At 40.2% G+C, this 15786-nt stretch overlaps 1 protein-coding gene across 1 annotated transcript in view; it reads left to right on the forward strand.

Annotated features, from left to right (window-relative positions):
• Positions 1-15786, forward strand: part of CNGB3 (cyclic nucleotide gated channel subunit beta 3) — a 104573-nt gene that overhangs the window by 59273 nt on the left and 29514 nt on the right. Inside the window, exons 12-13 of the mRNA XM_004697726.1 lie at positions 7693-7776; positions 13503-13621. Of these exons, the coding sequence (XP_004697783.1) occupies positions 7693-7776; positions 13503-13621 (203 nt within the window). The remainder of the gene's footprint in view (positions 1-7692; positions 7777-13502; positions 13622-15786) is intronic.

Below are 15786 nucleotides of genomic sequence, written 5' to 3' on the forward strand. Positions count from 1 at the left end.
TGCATCATTCCACATTGTGCAAATAGAATCTTTCACTATTGCTACCCCAGGCTTGAATTTTTTTCTTGAGTTCATTCAATGTAAAACGTGTTGACTATGTTCTTCCTTTTGGGTTTTCTAATTCTCAGTCTTTGTACATTTCGTTGATGTTTTACTCTGTCTTTTCCAGCTGCCCTTTGAAAATTTCTATTCAGCTCTTTGACTTCATCATTTCTTCTATCTTCATTACTCATGATTAAAAGAAAATTTCAGTCTCTTCTGACACTCACTTTGATCTCTTTTTTCCGCTCTTATGATGACCTTTTGCATGCTTCATAAGTGATGTTCTTGGGGTCACCCCACAGCTTGTCAAGTCTTCTGTTATTAGTGTTTTAATGCAGCAAATCTGTTCTTGGGATGTTCGCAAAATTCAGGTGGGATCGACTCAAGGTTGTATTTTGGCTCTCGTGGATTTTTGGTTTTCTTCAGCTTCAGCCTAAAGTTACATAGGAACGAAGGATGGTCTGGACCATATCAGGTCCTAGCCTCACTTTAGCCACTGACATTGAGCTTCTCCATCATCTCTTCCCACAGATGTAATGTCAACTTATTTTCTGTGCATTCCATTTATAGAAGTCCATGCAGATTGCTGTGATTTGCGTTGCTTAACAAGGGTATTTCCTATGAATTTCTGTCACCAAGATCATATTTTGCAACTAGTCTTCCTCTTTGTCCCCAACTTTCACACTTTTGAGTGCGTTCTAACCTGAAGGGCCCATCTTCTGGTGCCATCGCTGACCATGTTCTTTCTGCTTCTAATCGCTTAGCCTTTCGTTCCTCACAATGTTTTCATGCTATCCATGGGTTTTCAGCAGCTAATTGTTCCAAAGTGGACAACTTATTCCTTCTTCCTGTCTGTTCTTGGTCTAGAAGCTCTACTGAAACCTGTTCACTTTGGGTGACCTTGCTGGGATTCGAAACGCCGATGACCTAGCTTCCAGCATCACAGCAACACACTATGTTACCATTACTGTCCACTGAGAACTAAAACTGATACAATCATAAGGAAGTTTTTTCACAAATCAAACCATGTGACCTAGTGGTCCTGTTCAATCACAGGAAGATACGGTCGATTCAGCTAAGGGTTTTAGCTTATGGCTGGCCATTTTCAGTATGTGATACAGAAAAAACAAACACGCACTGCCATTAGTCACTGCTGACTCAAAGTGACCCCACGGGACAGGGGAGAACTGCCACTGTGAGCTTTCCAGCCTGTAACTGTTTACAGAGCACAGTGGTGGTTTCAAACCACAGACCTTTTGAATCACTGCCCAGTGGGTAAGCACTATGCCACAGGGCTCCTATGTGATACAGAAGCTACTGGGCAGAAAAGTGAATTATTTTCAGTTCTTTTTAAAACTTGCTGAAAATTACTTTTACTAGTGTTTACAAGTATTGCGTGTATCACTTAGAACCCAGTATTTATTTGTTATGACATGATAATGTCTTGCGAATCATTTATCATTTTTTTACTTTGCTACTCCTAACAGCTGTCAGGCCTGAATTAACCTCAATACCAGAGGCAACTGGATTCAGAATTCCATTCCCTAGACATACTACCATCGCCTGATCCTCTCATGGGACCAGAGTTTTCAGATTGGGCGAAGCATTTTCTTTGATATTCAGAAATACAGCTAGCTGAGTTGAACAAAGCCCAGAAGATTGTTGTTTATACCTGAAGGTAACTTCAAAGCACAGCAAAATATAAATTACTGACAATGGCTTAAATTCTGTTCAGAAAAAGCGCACCCGTGAAAATGGATAGGTCCTCCTGGAGAGAAGGAGCAAGCGTTCCAAGTATAACTGTTACCCTCTTAACAAGTCTGCTCCACATTTTCCATTCTAAAAGAACATTCTGGACACAGACCCCACCAGCTAACCTATAGGCTTGAAATGAAAAGAGAATTTCTTCCAATGCCATTGAATGCTCCAGAACCCTTAATGCTGTAACACACGGTTTTACAACAGCACTGAACTTTACAATGCCAAAATAGAATAATAGCTTACAACTTCATTCCACATACCAGCCCATATTTACTTAGCACCTGCTATGTCCCAGGTTTGGGTATGACCTTGGAGACACAGGTGTGCATAAAGCACACATCTTGCCCTCAAGTTGAGCGGGGTGGTGATACTTTTCCTCTGGCACCTGCTTGTCTGAGTGACCTTAGGGAAAGTCAAGAGAGATCCTGACCCTCCATCCCCTCATCTGAAAATGAGAGTGATGAAACAGATGCTAGACAGCCAGGGAGGTTGGGAGTGTTTAATGGGAAAACAGGAGAAACTGGGGGGGGTGGGGGGGGGGGGGGGAATGTGAAATATTTATAGAATGTTAATATTGATGATTATGCAGATACATTCACTTTATAAAAAAAGGGCATTTTGTAAACAGTGGCTTCCTATAAATTAGAAAACAGTCTAATGACATCTATATAAAGGGAATGGAAGTGACTTACAAAGAAAAAAGCTAGCCCCAGGATGTAATTATTTTTAATCATACAATAATGTTGCAAAGTACATCTCAAGAAAAAAAATTGTCTCTAAGTTGAGAATAAAAGCATACTTGTTCTCAAAACCCATCATAAAAGCTAACGATGTTATAAGAGAAACTTCATTTCACTAGGTATATATCCAGCAAAGGACCTTGTCCAAAACCACAGTTGCCCCAAGCCCAGTGGCAGCTTTGCATAAAGCAACTGTTGAGGGACACAAATCACTTCCATGGTAAATTGTTACTACATATGAGTTCAGCTGTTGCATTCCATTTTCATAGTTTGATCTATATCCTAGTCAAGTATGTAAATAAATAGTCATATTTTACCATATTCTTTTACAATTTTTGATAATGCAAAGGGTTTTTTTTTTTTACTAAAGAAATGCATGCAGAATCATTGAATGTTGGTCATCTTTTATTATGGAGGATGGATTTCTTATAAATAGTATATGGTACACATGCATACTCAGGGTAGGATAGATGGAATGAGGCACAGGAAAAAATGTTTTTCACCATTTTTTTTTATTTAATTCAGTGAAGGGTTTGAAAACATGAGGTAACGCATAAAACATTCCTGTGAGCGGCACCTAATTGTTCAGAAACCTGAGTAAGCAGCCAGAAGAAGTGCCATTTGTTTGAACTTATGCTCGTCAAGTTTATCAAGGGTTATGCTTTTACTGTATACCAACTGAATATAATTTATTCACTTTAATATTGCCTAGTGCCAAAAATCGCACTTTCCCAACAACACAAAGCAACACAGTAAATATACTTACAAGTCTCAACCCTCTGTCTAGAAGTCCAGAGAGACAAATGTATCACAAAATCTCACCTCCCCCGTACTGCCTTCCACCACAGCAATGTGGAGACATAGCACCTAGGCCCATTTTGTGTGGTTAGACAAGTCCCTGTCCAGACACCAGCATGTACAACGGTAAATCAAAAAGTATTGTTATGATATCACTGAAAGTTTTATTAAACAAAAATATCACATGACACTACTGTTTCTCAGCAGATTCTACATGTAGGTCTGTACTCTTCTGAAAGTGAGGCTGTCATCTCTTGAACCCTTCTTTAAAGAACTCGATGCTCTTAGATTTACACCGTCAAAAACAGAAGTTTGGGAATCCTCAGGGGACTTAATTCATGTTTCTTTTCAGTTTGTGTGTTTTTTTAGGGACAAAAATAAATCTGAACAGACAAGGTCAGGGCCGGAGGGTAGAGGGGTAAGATTATTGTCATTGTTGGGTGCTGGACCCAACTCATAAAAGCGGTGTGCACAACAGAACAGAACATGTCCCAGCCCCGCACCATCCTCACGATGGTGATGTTTGTGTCTGTTGTCGCTGCCACCGTGTCAGTCCATCTCTTCAATGGTCTTCATCTTTTATGCTGACCAATTGACCAAGCATGATATCATTTCCCAGGGACTGGTCTTTCAGGTTAATATGTCCAAAATACCTGCGACAAGCCCCACCATCCTAGTTTCCGGTTGTATTTCTTCCAAGATAGATTGGTTGTTCTTCTGGCAGTCCATAGGCGTTTTGATATTCTTCACCAGCACCACCGTAGTTTTCCTTCTTCTTTCTTATTCATTGCACAATGTTCACACACGGATGAAGTGTGAGGATAAGCTACCTCAACAAAATGTTCACACAACAACCCTCGTACCTTCAATGAATGGGCAAACAATGAATGATGAAGGACAAAAATCCTCAGCATAATGCTCCTGTTCTTTTCCTTACAAATGCAGTCTTCGGTTCTTAAAGGTTCTTTACCATAAGCTCACATGATTGTCCTGTGTCCTGTTTAAGAAAATCTGCCCAGATTACCCCGTTGGAATAGATAAATAAATAGTTGCTATAACCATATGAGCGAACCACTCTGCCTCGAATTTCACTAGTCCTACAGATCCCTTTGGATTAGACCTTTGCTTTGACAGCAACCTATTGAGACTAAGAGAAGTGTATTACTGAGAGAATTTGTCTGCGGCCATCCCCTGATCACAGACCAGGATTAAACATGCTTTGGGCCTTACCCTTGTACTGTAAGGGGCACAAAAGCATAACCATAGAGCCCTGAAGTGGAAAGTGTAGCTGGTGCTTCTATGGGACAGTGATTATGAAAGGGTTCGCATGGTTCAGATGGTTTTTCTCTGAGGAAATACAAGCTATTAGCTAGGGATGGAAGTGCTTGTGGGTATTCCTACAGATGAAAGAGCTAATGGCTGGCTGATCCACTTTAAAGTTAATCTAGTTTGCTCGAATGATTTCCATGGGCTCAGTTCTTTTCTTAATACTTTCTACTGGTGAGTTCACCTTACACATAGAAGAGAAAAGGTAAAATGCGGTTCCCACAAGTAAGTCTGTGTTTGTATTTTGCTTCCTTTTATTGAAATTTGAAATTAATCAAGATTAATATTAAAGCCTTATCATATCTATGTGGCATGATATCTTACTGTTTTGATTCACCCTGGTGGTGCTATAGGACAGACATTGGGCTGTTAACCCAAAAGGCAGGAGGTTCAAACCCACAGGGACTCCACAGGAGGAAAGACAAGACAAGGTCTGTACCTGTAAAAGTTCACCGACTTGGAAACCTTATACAGGGTCACTGTAAGTAGGCATGAACTCCGCAACAGTGGATTTGTATTGGATGCTTTTAGGAGGAGAAAGGTCAATAGTGTGAGCATTTTTATATATGTTTGTTGGCCGCCTGAATGCCATCTTAAGTGAAATGTTTAATTGAGTTATTTGCATTTTTGGTGCTATGATGTTGAAGTTTTCTAGAAATTTTGGAGATTAGTCTTTTGTCTGGTACATCATTGCCACACGCAAAAAAATGATCCCTACTCTGTGGGTTCTCTTTTTACACTCTTGGTGAAAACTTCGGACATGTGTCAGTGCTTGATGTGTAGAACATCCCAGTCGTCCAGTTTTTCTTCTACTGTTTGAGCAAAGTTATGTTTGGTCGTGTGTTTGTGCCATGTATTAGTTTTCCTAGGTTTGCGCCTATTTTTCTTTAATAATCTTTATTGATTTGCATTTTAAATTTAGGTCTTTGATCTATCCAGTTTGTTTTTGTATATGGTATGAAATATGAGTCTTTTTTGTTGTTTTTCTATTAATAGATATCTAGTTCGACAAGAACTCATTTAATGAGTTTAGGTACTTTGCTCAGAATTAACTGTTCATAGGTGGATAGAATCACTTGTGCATCTGTTCATAGGTGGATAGAATCACTTGTGCATTCCCTTTCCTGTTCCATATAAGTATGTGTCGTTGAACCGGGATCAGGCTGTCTTCATGACCATGGCTGAGTAATAGAATTTGAGGTCAGAAAGTGTGAGGAGGCCTCCTACTTCGTGCTTCTTGTTTAGCAGTGCTTTGTTGATCCAAAGTCTCTTTCCTTGACATATAAGTCGGTAACTCGTGTTTCCTCTCTTTCAAGAAGGATGTTGAACTCTGGATCAGGACTGCATTCTATCTGTAGACCACTTTGGGCCATACTGATATTTTCACAATGATAAGTCTTCCAATCAATGAGCATGGCATATCTTTCTCTATAAATAAGTTTCTTTGGGGGTCAGACAGGCCTCCATGCTCCATCCTTCTTTACCTACTCTGACACCTACTATTCCTCCCACTACACTCTACTTTGGTACTGATGCAATAACCTGTTGCATGGCCACACAGAACTCACAGACAATATCCATAATTATGGAGGGTTATTAGCAGCGTTAATGGGTTACCACAACTCAGGAATAGTAAACAGTAAGGCCACGGACCTTGGTCCACAGCTGCACTTCTCCCCAGCCAATAACCAAGTCTCTCTCAGGTCCTCCCTCAGCCTCTCAGCCACATGGTCCCCTGGCCTCTGCCTTCTTGTCCCACAGTCTCGTAGTCTTAGTGCTGCTCCTCTTGCTTGTCCCAGAGTCTGCAGTGCCTCTGGTGTTGGCACGTCAGACAGAGATCTAACACATGCTCTTCTCGTGGTCGGGGCTTTCTCTTTCTGCTCCTCCATCAAAGATGGCTCATCTTTATAGCAGAGAGAGTGGGGGATGGTAATGAAGCTATTGGATCTCCTCTGTTAGTGTTACACAAGCCCTATTTGCATAATCCCACCTCATCATTTGGTAAGATTTTAAAAGATGTGGTTAGAAGAAAAATATTAAGAAATTTCACTCCACCACAGTAGACCTATAACTCATGTCTAAATAAAATTTATCTTCTTAAAGTTTGTATTTTCTCCACAATGCACATCAGAGCCTTCTGGTACTCAGAACACTCGACATGCTTCGGCACTGTGCTTGGGGCCATAGGAAGTAGTGAAATCACCCACAAAAAGCATGAAAATGCAAAGAACAGGACTCTAAGCAGACCAAGAAAAGGACACTTTTTGCTATGAAAGAGCTAGCACACCTTATCCACCTCCACTGGGTGGAGTATCTCCATCAGGCAACCCAGCTTTCTTGCTGCTCTGTGCATATCCTCAGAGGACTGCAAAAGAGCTGCAAATATTGATTCGGGGGCTACAAATACATTTTAGCAAGCAGGCAAATTCTGAATATGGAACCCATGAATAATGAAGATCAACTACATCTGATGTATGCACCCTGGTGCCTCATAAGCACTGAGCTGCTAACCACAAGGTCAGTGGTTTGAATCCACCAACCACTCCAAGGGTGAAAGTGGTGGTCATCAGCTTTCAGTATGATTATAGACAGGGAAACCTTCTGGGGCCATCCTCCTTGGCCCTGGAGTGTCACCATGAGCTGTTATTGGCTCAACAGCAATGGGCTAGTTTGGTTTGGTTTGTTTCCTTTATAGTCAGTAATATATGTCATTAATTAAGCATCATGTTAAGTGCTTAATTTAACCAGTGTGGTATTAAAAAAACAGCAACATTTAATTCCCATTTACATGTGAGGGCATGAGAGGTACTATAACAATAAGTCAAGATTCAAACCTACATCTACCTGACCAGTAATCAAATTTGCTAGAGTACTCCATTTCCCCCCTAAATATTAGGCCCCCAAAGTTCATTTCAGGTAATAGTTTAATTCTAACATAGATAATCCCTATCCCCACATACTTCCTTTGATTTTTAAGATCATGGCCCATCAGTTTTTTGAATGCTTTCGTTTTCTCTTTATCTAGGGCTGTGACACGCAGATGATTTACGACATGCTGCTAAGATTAAAATCGACTATCTATTTACCTGGTGATTTTGTCTGCAAAAAGGTAAATACATGCTATCTTTCAGATGCAAAACTAGTAACTACATTGAAGAGAAGTTCAAACAGAGGTCAAGTGCATAGTTTAAATAAAATGTGTCCAGGATACATTCTAAAATATAGGAATAATTATGATACACAGCTCTGTATAATAATAATGGGCTCTCAAAGTTCAAATGGGAAAAATGGATTTCATTACTTATGCTATAGACTATAAACGATTGAGGTAATCTGAAACACTGCATTGCAAAATGTAAATTATGAGTCATCACGCTCCATTAATTCCAAATAGTTGAAGTGGACAAAGAAGCTAAAGAAGCAAAAGGTAGTTCTGCCCTTAACAAATAATCAGCAAACTATCAGTTAACTCCACTTGGCTTACCCTGTTTGTATATAATCAGTGAATTCTTTAAACTTCAGTGACTTTTTATGATTACAAAATAACATGTTTATGATGCATACACCCTATTTTTAAATGGAAAATACATAAAATCACAAAGACAGAAATTCCACTATCTAGAAATAACCACTTTAATATATGTGTCTTATCTTTTTATATGGATCATATAAAGCATGTTTTATAAGATTGGCATCTTACAATATAGGATATGCTTCCACACTTTGCCATATGACATATATCATTTTATATACATATACATATTTTAATGAATATTATTATTTTTAAGCTGTAAAATATTTTTGTCTATGGATATGCCATGCCAACTTCTTATTGCTGGACATTTCCATCATTTCCAAGTGTTTGCTATTACAAATAATTATAAATTACTTTAATATTAACAACACGTGGTATAAACATATTACACAACTCTGATTATTAACTGAGGTAGAAAGAAGGAATTATGACTTCTTTCTTTTATATTGTGAAGAACTAAATTAGGGGTGAAGTCGAAAATTAAAATTAAAATCAGAGAAAGATAAACAGTTCAAAGAATTGAGAGATGAAAGTAATGATGAAATAAGAGATTAAATGAAAGGTACGCATGAGAAAGAAATAGGTGACAAAGAAAAAGAAGAGAAATGAGAGAAGAAATTAGAAATTAAAGCTAGTGAAATGCTTCTCTTGCTCCAAGTTCATGAGTGACGCATTAGAGAAGAAGTACAAGGTACTGTAGGACAACAGAGTAAGGACACTTGTCCTTTTGGAAGATACCAGCAAATTTCCCAGAAAAGACGGCGTCCAAGCTAAGTCTTAATCGAGGCATAGCAACAACCCAAGCGAAAAAGGAAGCAGGTTTTTTGGCAGAAGAAAGAATTAGCGTAAGCTAAATCCAAAACAAAGAACTACGTCTACAGAAAGAAGGAGTACAGAGAACTGTAGTAAGGAAAAATTATCATTTAAATATCATTTATTCATTAAAATTCAATAAATATGTTTAATACACTCTGTAGACCAAGCACTATGCTAGCTACTTCATACACACACACACACACACACACACATCCACACACACACATCCACAAATGAAACTCATTACCATCAGGTATTTCCAATTCACAGAGACTCCACATGTTACAGAATAGGATTTCTTCATAAAGTATTGTTGGCTGTCATCCTCATAGAAACAGATCGCCTCGGCTTTCTTCTGTTATTCTGTGGATTGATTGGAATCATCCATCTTTAGATGAGCAGCCAACTACAATCTGTGCCATCTAGGGCCCTGGGGAAGATCTAACAGTGCACAAAAAGATCATCGTGTCCCCCAGGAGCTCGGAGTCTAGTGCAGAAGTATTTCACTTACACTGTGCCTCAAAGTCTCCTTAATGCTGATGCTTGGGCGTTCTCCCTGCCATCCAATTGATTTGTGTGAAGCCCATACAGTCTTCTTTTTAACTCCCCATAGGATTCTAACCTGGAGCCAGAGTTGAGAACCACTGGCCTGAATGAAAAAGACACATAATAAATCATAAAATTAAATAAATACATAACTACAAAATTAGTTAAGTTGAATAACGGCCACACACATACACAAATGATGTTGTCAGGGGTACATGTGATAGCAAAGGCACTTAATTTAGATTGGAGCGTGGGAAGGCCGGAGAGTAGGGCGGTTAACATATTGTCGGGCATGATATTTTAAAAATCTAAAGAAAAGCAGTTCTTTATTAATGAGTGGAGGAGACAGCAGTTTAGAAAAAGCCTAGGAAACATGAACCATAGCAATGGGGATAGTAGTGAAAGACATTTTAAGTGAAGTGATCAGTGCAAGCATGGATGGGGAAGATTTGGGTTGTATATTGAATTGTATATTGAAAAGGGGTCTAGCCCGGGAGAAAGGACAGAACCAGCGGTGCACAGTAAAAGCTGACTTCCCGAGAAGCTCAAGAGAAAGAAAGAGAAGTGGACCAAGGTTGTAACTTTTGAAAATACGCATGTTTAAGGACCAGAATAACGAAGAACTATCGGGCAGGCAACTGAGATGCTTTCAGAGATAACAGAAAAATGGGAGAGAAACATGATATGATAGAAAGCAAGGACATACAATCCTACACAAATTAGCCAAAGTTAAAAGCAGACAGATTGGTGAATCAAATCATCAACAAATGGGCACGCAAAACACAGTGCATTTTAAGCACCCCTGTAGGGCTGCGGTGCATTTGGACGGGTGTGACCTTAACACACCAAAAGGCCCTTCCAATTTGCTCCATTCGCAGCAGGGACCGATATTGAAATGACTCCTAGAAGCTTTAGCACCTATGCCCCTAAGCAGTGCAAATCTGCTTAACAGTGTGTGAAATGTAGAGCCTTCTCATTGCTGATGTCTTTCTTAGGGAAGGCCATTTCTCAGTAATAAAAATAGATCAGCAAGCACAGCGAAGGGGAGGAAAGAAAGAAATAGGAAAAGAGCAGAAATGAGCAGACAAGGGAACAAAAACCACATTTTTGGGGTTTGGGTTTGGGTTTGGGTTTTTGTCTTTGTCTTTGTTTTATTTAAGAGAGTGTGTAAGTAATAGTACCTATTGACAGAGATGAAACTTGTTACATGACCAGATTTTTTTTAAGTTGGGATTTAATACATGTAACATATCATCCCCTGTTCCAATCACATCAAGTAGAATTGTACGATTGCTACCACAATCCATTTCCAACCATTCTTTTTCTATATGGACTCCTAGACATCATCTCCTTTTATAGGCCCCCACCCCCAACCACCACTGAAAACCCCTCCCTCCAATCCCTTATTCTGCTTGCTGTCCCTACAGGTCCATCACATGACCAGGTTTTAAACAATTGAGTATTAGCTTCCATTTTGATTACCAGTGCCACAACCATTATAGGGAAAGAGAAGAGACAAACCCATGCCATGTTGAAGTTGCCTAGATAACTGTAGAAATGGTAGGATTCTGGTCTGAGTTTGCTACCCTGAATTCGCCTGGCCCTCAGGAGGGTTGTTTGTTGGGTCACTGCTCTCAGCGTACAGCATTGTTTCTCACAGGTTAGTGTGCCTACGAACTGCCTAGCAATCTTGTTAAAAAAAGATTCCCAGATATCCAGAGATTCGGATCCAGTAGAGTTGGCATTTCTAAACAAGCTCTAGGAGTTGCTGAGTGGTACAAATCATGAAGATGTTTCTCTGACAATAAGAGGTCGTTGGTTCAAATCCACCCAGATGCACCTTGGAAGAAAGGCTTGCTGATCACTTCTTTAAAAATCAGCCACTGAAAGCTCTAGGAATGTATACAAGGTGACCGTAAGGGGGATCAATTTAATGACAACTGGCTGGGTTTTTAAGTAAGCTCCAAAGTGAAGCTGAAGATGCTAGTCCAGAAATCATACACACTACCCTTTGGTGATAGAGTACATTCAAGGACCAGAATGTTCCCTCAAGCTTGCAAATAACCTTAAAAAAAAAATTCCCATAGCCTCTCACCAAGCGTTACCTCCCTCTTCAAGAAGCTGGCATATTTTAGCACTTTCTCCAAATTAGCACATAAACCAACCCAAAGAGCGTGGTTCGATCTTATTTTGCACATGCTGCCAGCCTTTGTTCTCTGGGGAATGTCTACTTCATTTGAATGCTAATTAAACTCGCAGGAAAGACTTAAATTAGCCTAGAAATATGCAAGAAACAGTGGAAGTTTTGGTTGGTTGATTATGCCAGATCTCCTTGGAAAATTATTGAAATGATCATTAAAAAATAATTAAAAGTGCTGAACTATATTTAAGTAGCCATTATATACTTCTACCTCCAGTCAGTTGTAATAACTGCCTTTGAAAAATCATTCCAGTTCCTTGAGAGTTACTTCATGCAAAGAAAAAGGAATATGACCCTGTCTTAATCATCGACTTCCTGAAGTGTGCCTTAGAAAAGTAGTTTTCACTTTCCCTTATTTTGAAAATTATTCATAGCAACACTATTTCTTTTCTTAGAGATTAGTGTGTATATTGAAGCCAGCATTAGATATGCTAGATCTATATATATTATATAAAGGCAAGCAATATAGGGGTTGTCCCTCCCATGCCCGCAAAGGCCCCCAAAGAGGAGGTTGGAAAGAAATCAGGCAACCATTAGACACCTATGAAGACCCCAAACTGAGCATGCTCATACTCAAACTCTGGAACCAGGTAGGAAGTACACCTGGGCGGGCCAAACTAGGCTAGGCTTATGACATCACCCAGATGGGCTTAACTCAGCCAATGGGGTCAACCAACACCATCAACCACGCCTTCCCAGCCAGAAGTTTGAAATATCCTGGCTATGGGGAGGCCTCCTTCTCTCTTACCCTGCTCCTGCTGAGAGGCAGGTGGAGGGTGAGGGTCTCCCACCCCTATGCAGGTGCACATGCACCCACTCCAGGCCTACTTGGGGCCCACATGCTCTTAGGCTCTGGGGTTCTTGGGCTTCTGGCCTCCTAGGATCCACCCCCAAGTTCCACACTTATGGGTGCTCTTTTCCACGTGGTTATTTATGTCCAGTTGTGAACCCCAGTGCAGCTTCTACACAGCTTGGCACATTTCCCAGAAATAGTGTGTACCCTTTTGAGACTGTAAAACCTGACATTTGTCCTGTCCTTCATAAAAACCCACTTGGATCACAAAACAGGCGTTGAATTCTTTCAGTGTGTGAAGCAAAGAATCAAGGTGTAACCCACTCCAGAAACCTAACAGTTCTAATGCTGTCACTGAGCAGCCTGCTGCATTATAGAATAAGAAAAATAGCTTAGAGATCTCCTATGGACCAATTCCAAAAATCACTCCGCAATGCCATCAAGGCACGCTGGTGACGCAATGGGTTATGCATTGGGTCTCACCACAGGGAAAAGTGAGGCCTTATCTCCCCAAGAGGCTTGCGATCTCAGAAATCCACAGGAGTAGTTCTACCGTGGCCTAACGGATAGTTGTGACTCAGAATCAACTCAATGGCAATGAGCTTCCTCGATGCCGTACATTGAAGAGGACAGTGAGCCTTTGAATGACTGAGCTCATGATCTTTGACTAGAAGCACCGTGTACAAGCATGCCCTCTTCTGATAGAAATGACAGAAATATCTTCATATGTCCAGGGTGGCATACAGTGCTGGAAAGTGTCCATCATCCTAATCATTTCCTTCTGAGTGATATGTCTAGCCAACATTTATGTCATTAACTCAGTTATTAAGAGACTTTTAAATTAATATTTCATGTTTTCTCATTTTCACTTACTTCTCTAGAAGACTTTCTTAATTTGGAGACAGAGGAAAGTGACTGTTCTTTTTCTTTGCATTTGGCATATAGGGAGAAATTGGCAAAGAAATGTATATCATCAAGCAAGGAGAAGTCCAAGTTCTCGGGGGCCCTGACGGTACTCAAGTCCTGGTGACTCTGAAAGCCGGGGCGGTCTTGGGAGAAATCAGGTACCTGAAAGATGTCTCTTAGATACACAAGTCCATCATTTATCCTAAAATCAAAATCTGGGGTTGTAGAATAAGTTAAGTTCCTTCTCAGGTTTGATTGTACCAAGAGCCCTGGTAAAACAAGGAGTTTTCACATTTCTGTTCCTTCTCTCTTTTTACCCCAAGGGCTTTTTGTTTCCATGAAAAGGATTTGATCATTCAGTTCTACAGCCCCAGGACCTACGTCAGTGCCTGGTCTAAGACAGATGCTCAATATACATCAAATTTGAACATAAACGAATTAATGATTTTATCCAGAAAGTTGATTGCTATCAAGTTGTTTGAAGAACAAAATGACAGACTAGGAAGGTGGTTTTGAGTGATATAATTTTAGTTGTAGGACTAAACTGCATGAGATGAAAACCTAGTTCCACCAATTACAGCTATGGTCCTTGGACACATTACTTGACTCCTTTGTTCTTGAGTTTTCTCATCTTAATCATAACAATAATAATCTATATCTTAGAGTGTCAGTAGATACATTGATACATGAAAAATGACTTAAAATGGTGCCTGCATCTGGAACAACCAAACCAAACTACTTCCGTTGAGTCAATTTTGACTCAGAGAGCACCTACAGGACAAAGTAGAATGCTTCATAGGGTTTCCAATGCTATAAATCTTTACAGAAGCATACTGCCACCTCTCCCAGCTGTTATCTGGAAAGAGCTTTAAAAGTCGGTAGGCACTGGGCTGCTACCTGGAAGACAGGTAGCTCAAACTCACCAGCTGCTCTGTAGGAGAAAGATGAGGCTGTCTGTTCCCTCAAAGATTTTCAGTCTGGGCAGCACAGTAGAGCAGTTGTACTCTGTCCTGTGGGGTAACTTTGAGACAGAATCCACTCTATGACCTTCGGGTTTAGTAGAAAGGCGCTCTGATAGCACTGCAGGATAAGCACTGGGCTGCTACGCACCAGGTGGACGGTGCTCCTCAGAGAAATGAGACTGTCTGTTCTAGTCAAGATTTGCAGGCTTGGAAACTCAGGATCTTTATAAGGAGGAATCCACTTGATGGCAGTAAGTTGGGGTTTATTGCTAATGCTATTTCTTACTGACCAGGAGAAGTTTGTCCTAGAATAAGTCCCCAACAGTAGGATCCAAATTAAAAACCACCTCTGCTACCATGGGGCTTATTCTAAAGCGCAGCAACCTTAGGGCAGAGTAGAATTGTCCCACAGCATCTTCAAGGATGCAGTCTTTGCAAAAGCGGAACGTTCCAGCTTTTTCCCACAAAGCAGTTCAAACCACAGACCTTTCGCTTAGCACTTAACCTCCAGGGCTACTTTAAGAGTAAGAATATAGGCAGCAAAATGTAAGCCCTTTGTGATCCAGACACTTTGTTTTTCCAGACTCTGGTGTGCAGTACCTCATTTCAGCTCATTCGTTTATTCATTCAACAATTACTTATTCCGTGTCTGGTACAGAGATGACCAGGCATTACTCTCAACTCTGAAAATGAACGAACAATAGACCACCAGTCCGCCTCACAGAGCTTGCAGACTGGTGGGAGGATACTGACCATTGACAAAGCCTGATAAATTCACATTGTGATAACTGTTATGAAGGCAAAACTGAACTGAATTCTATGAAAGTGATGAGTAGTGACTTTAGACACTGTTCGGGGATGGACTCTCTAAAGAGATGATCGTTTGAGATTTGAAGGATTAAAGAAGTAGCAACTTGTTCAGAAATGGGGACAGAGCCCCTCAGATGACTGAATAGCCTAAAGGTAAAATCAATATGGCCAATAAGCGATCTTGAGGGAGAAATGGGGCCAAAAATGAAGAAGGTTACACAACACCTTTTAGGCAATGGTAAAGATTTGGTATTGTATTCTAGATACTGATGGACACCAGTGGCAAGCGTTAACGAAGCAAGCAACACAATCTAAATTAGCATTTTTCAGACCACTCCAATAGCCATGGAGAAAAAAACAAAAAGAAGGTAAAAGAGCAAGAATAAAGTAAAGGAGACCAAATGAGAGTCAGTTGCAGGGGTTCAAGAGAAAGACGATGTTGTCTTTAACTGGGATGTCAAGTGTTAAGGTAGAGATATAGTATCAGGCAGTTATTAAAATGTTCATTTCACAATAGAGAAAATCCAAGGTGTCAAAAATCTTGCCCAGGA

This window comes from Echinops telfairi, unplaced genomic scaffold (genome assembly GCF_000313985.2).
Source record: "Echinops telfairi isolate 266 unplaced genomic scaffold, ASM31398v2 ScPeMD7_1;HRSCAF=3_0, whole genome shotgun sequence".
Lineage (NCBI taxonomy): Eukaryota > Metazoa > Chordata > Mammalia > Afrosoricida > Tenrecidae > Echinops > Echinops telfairi.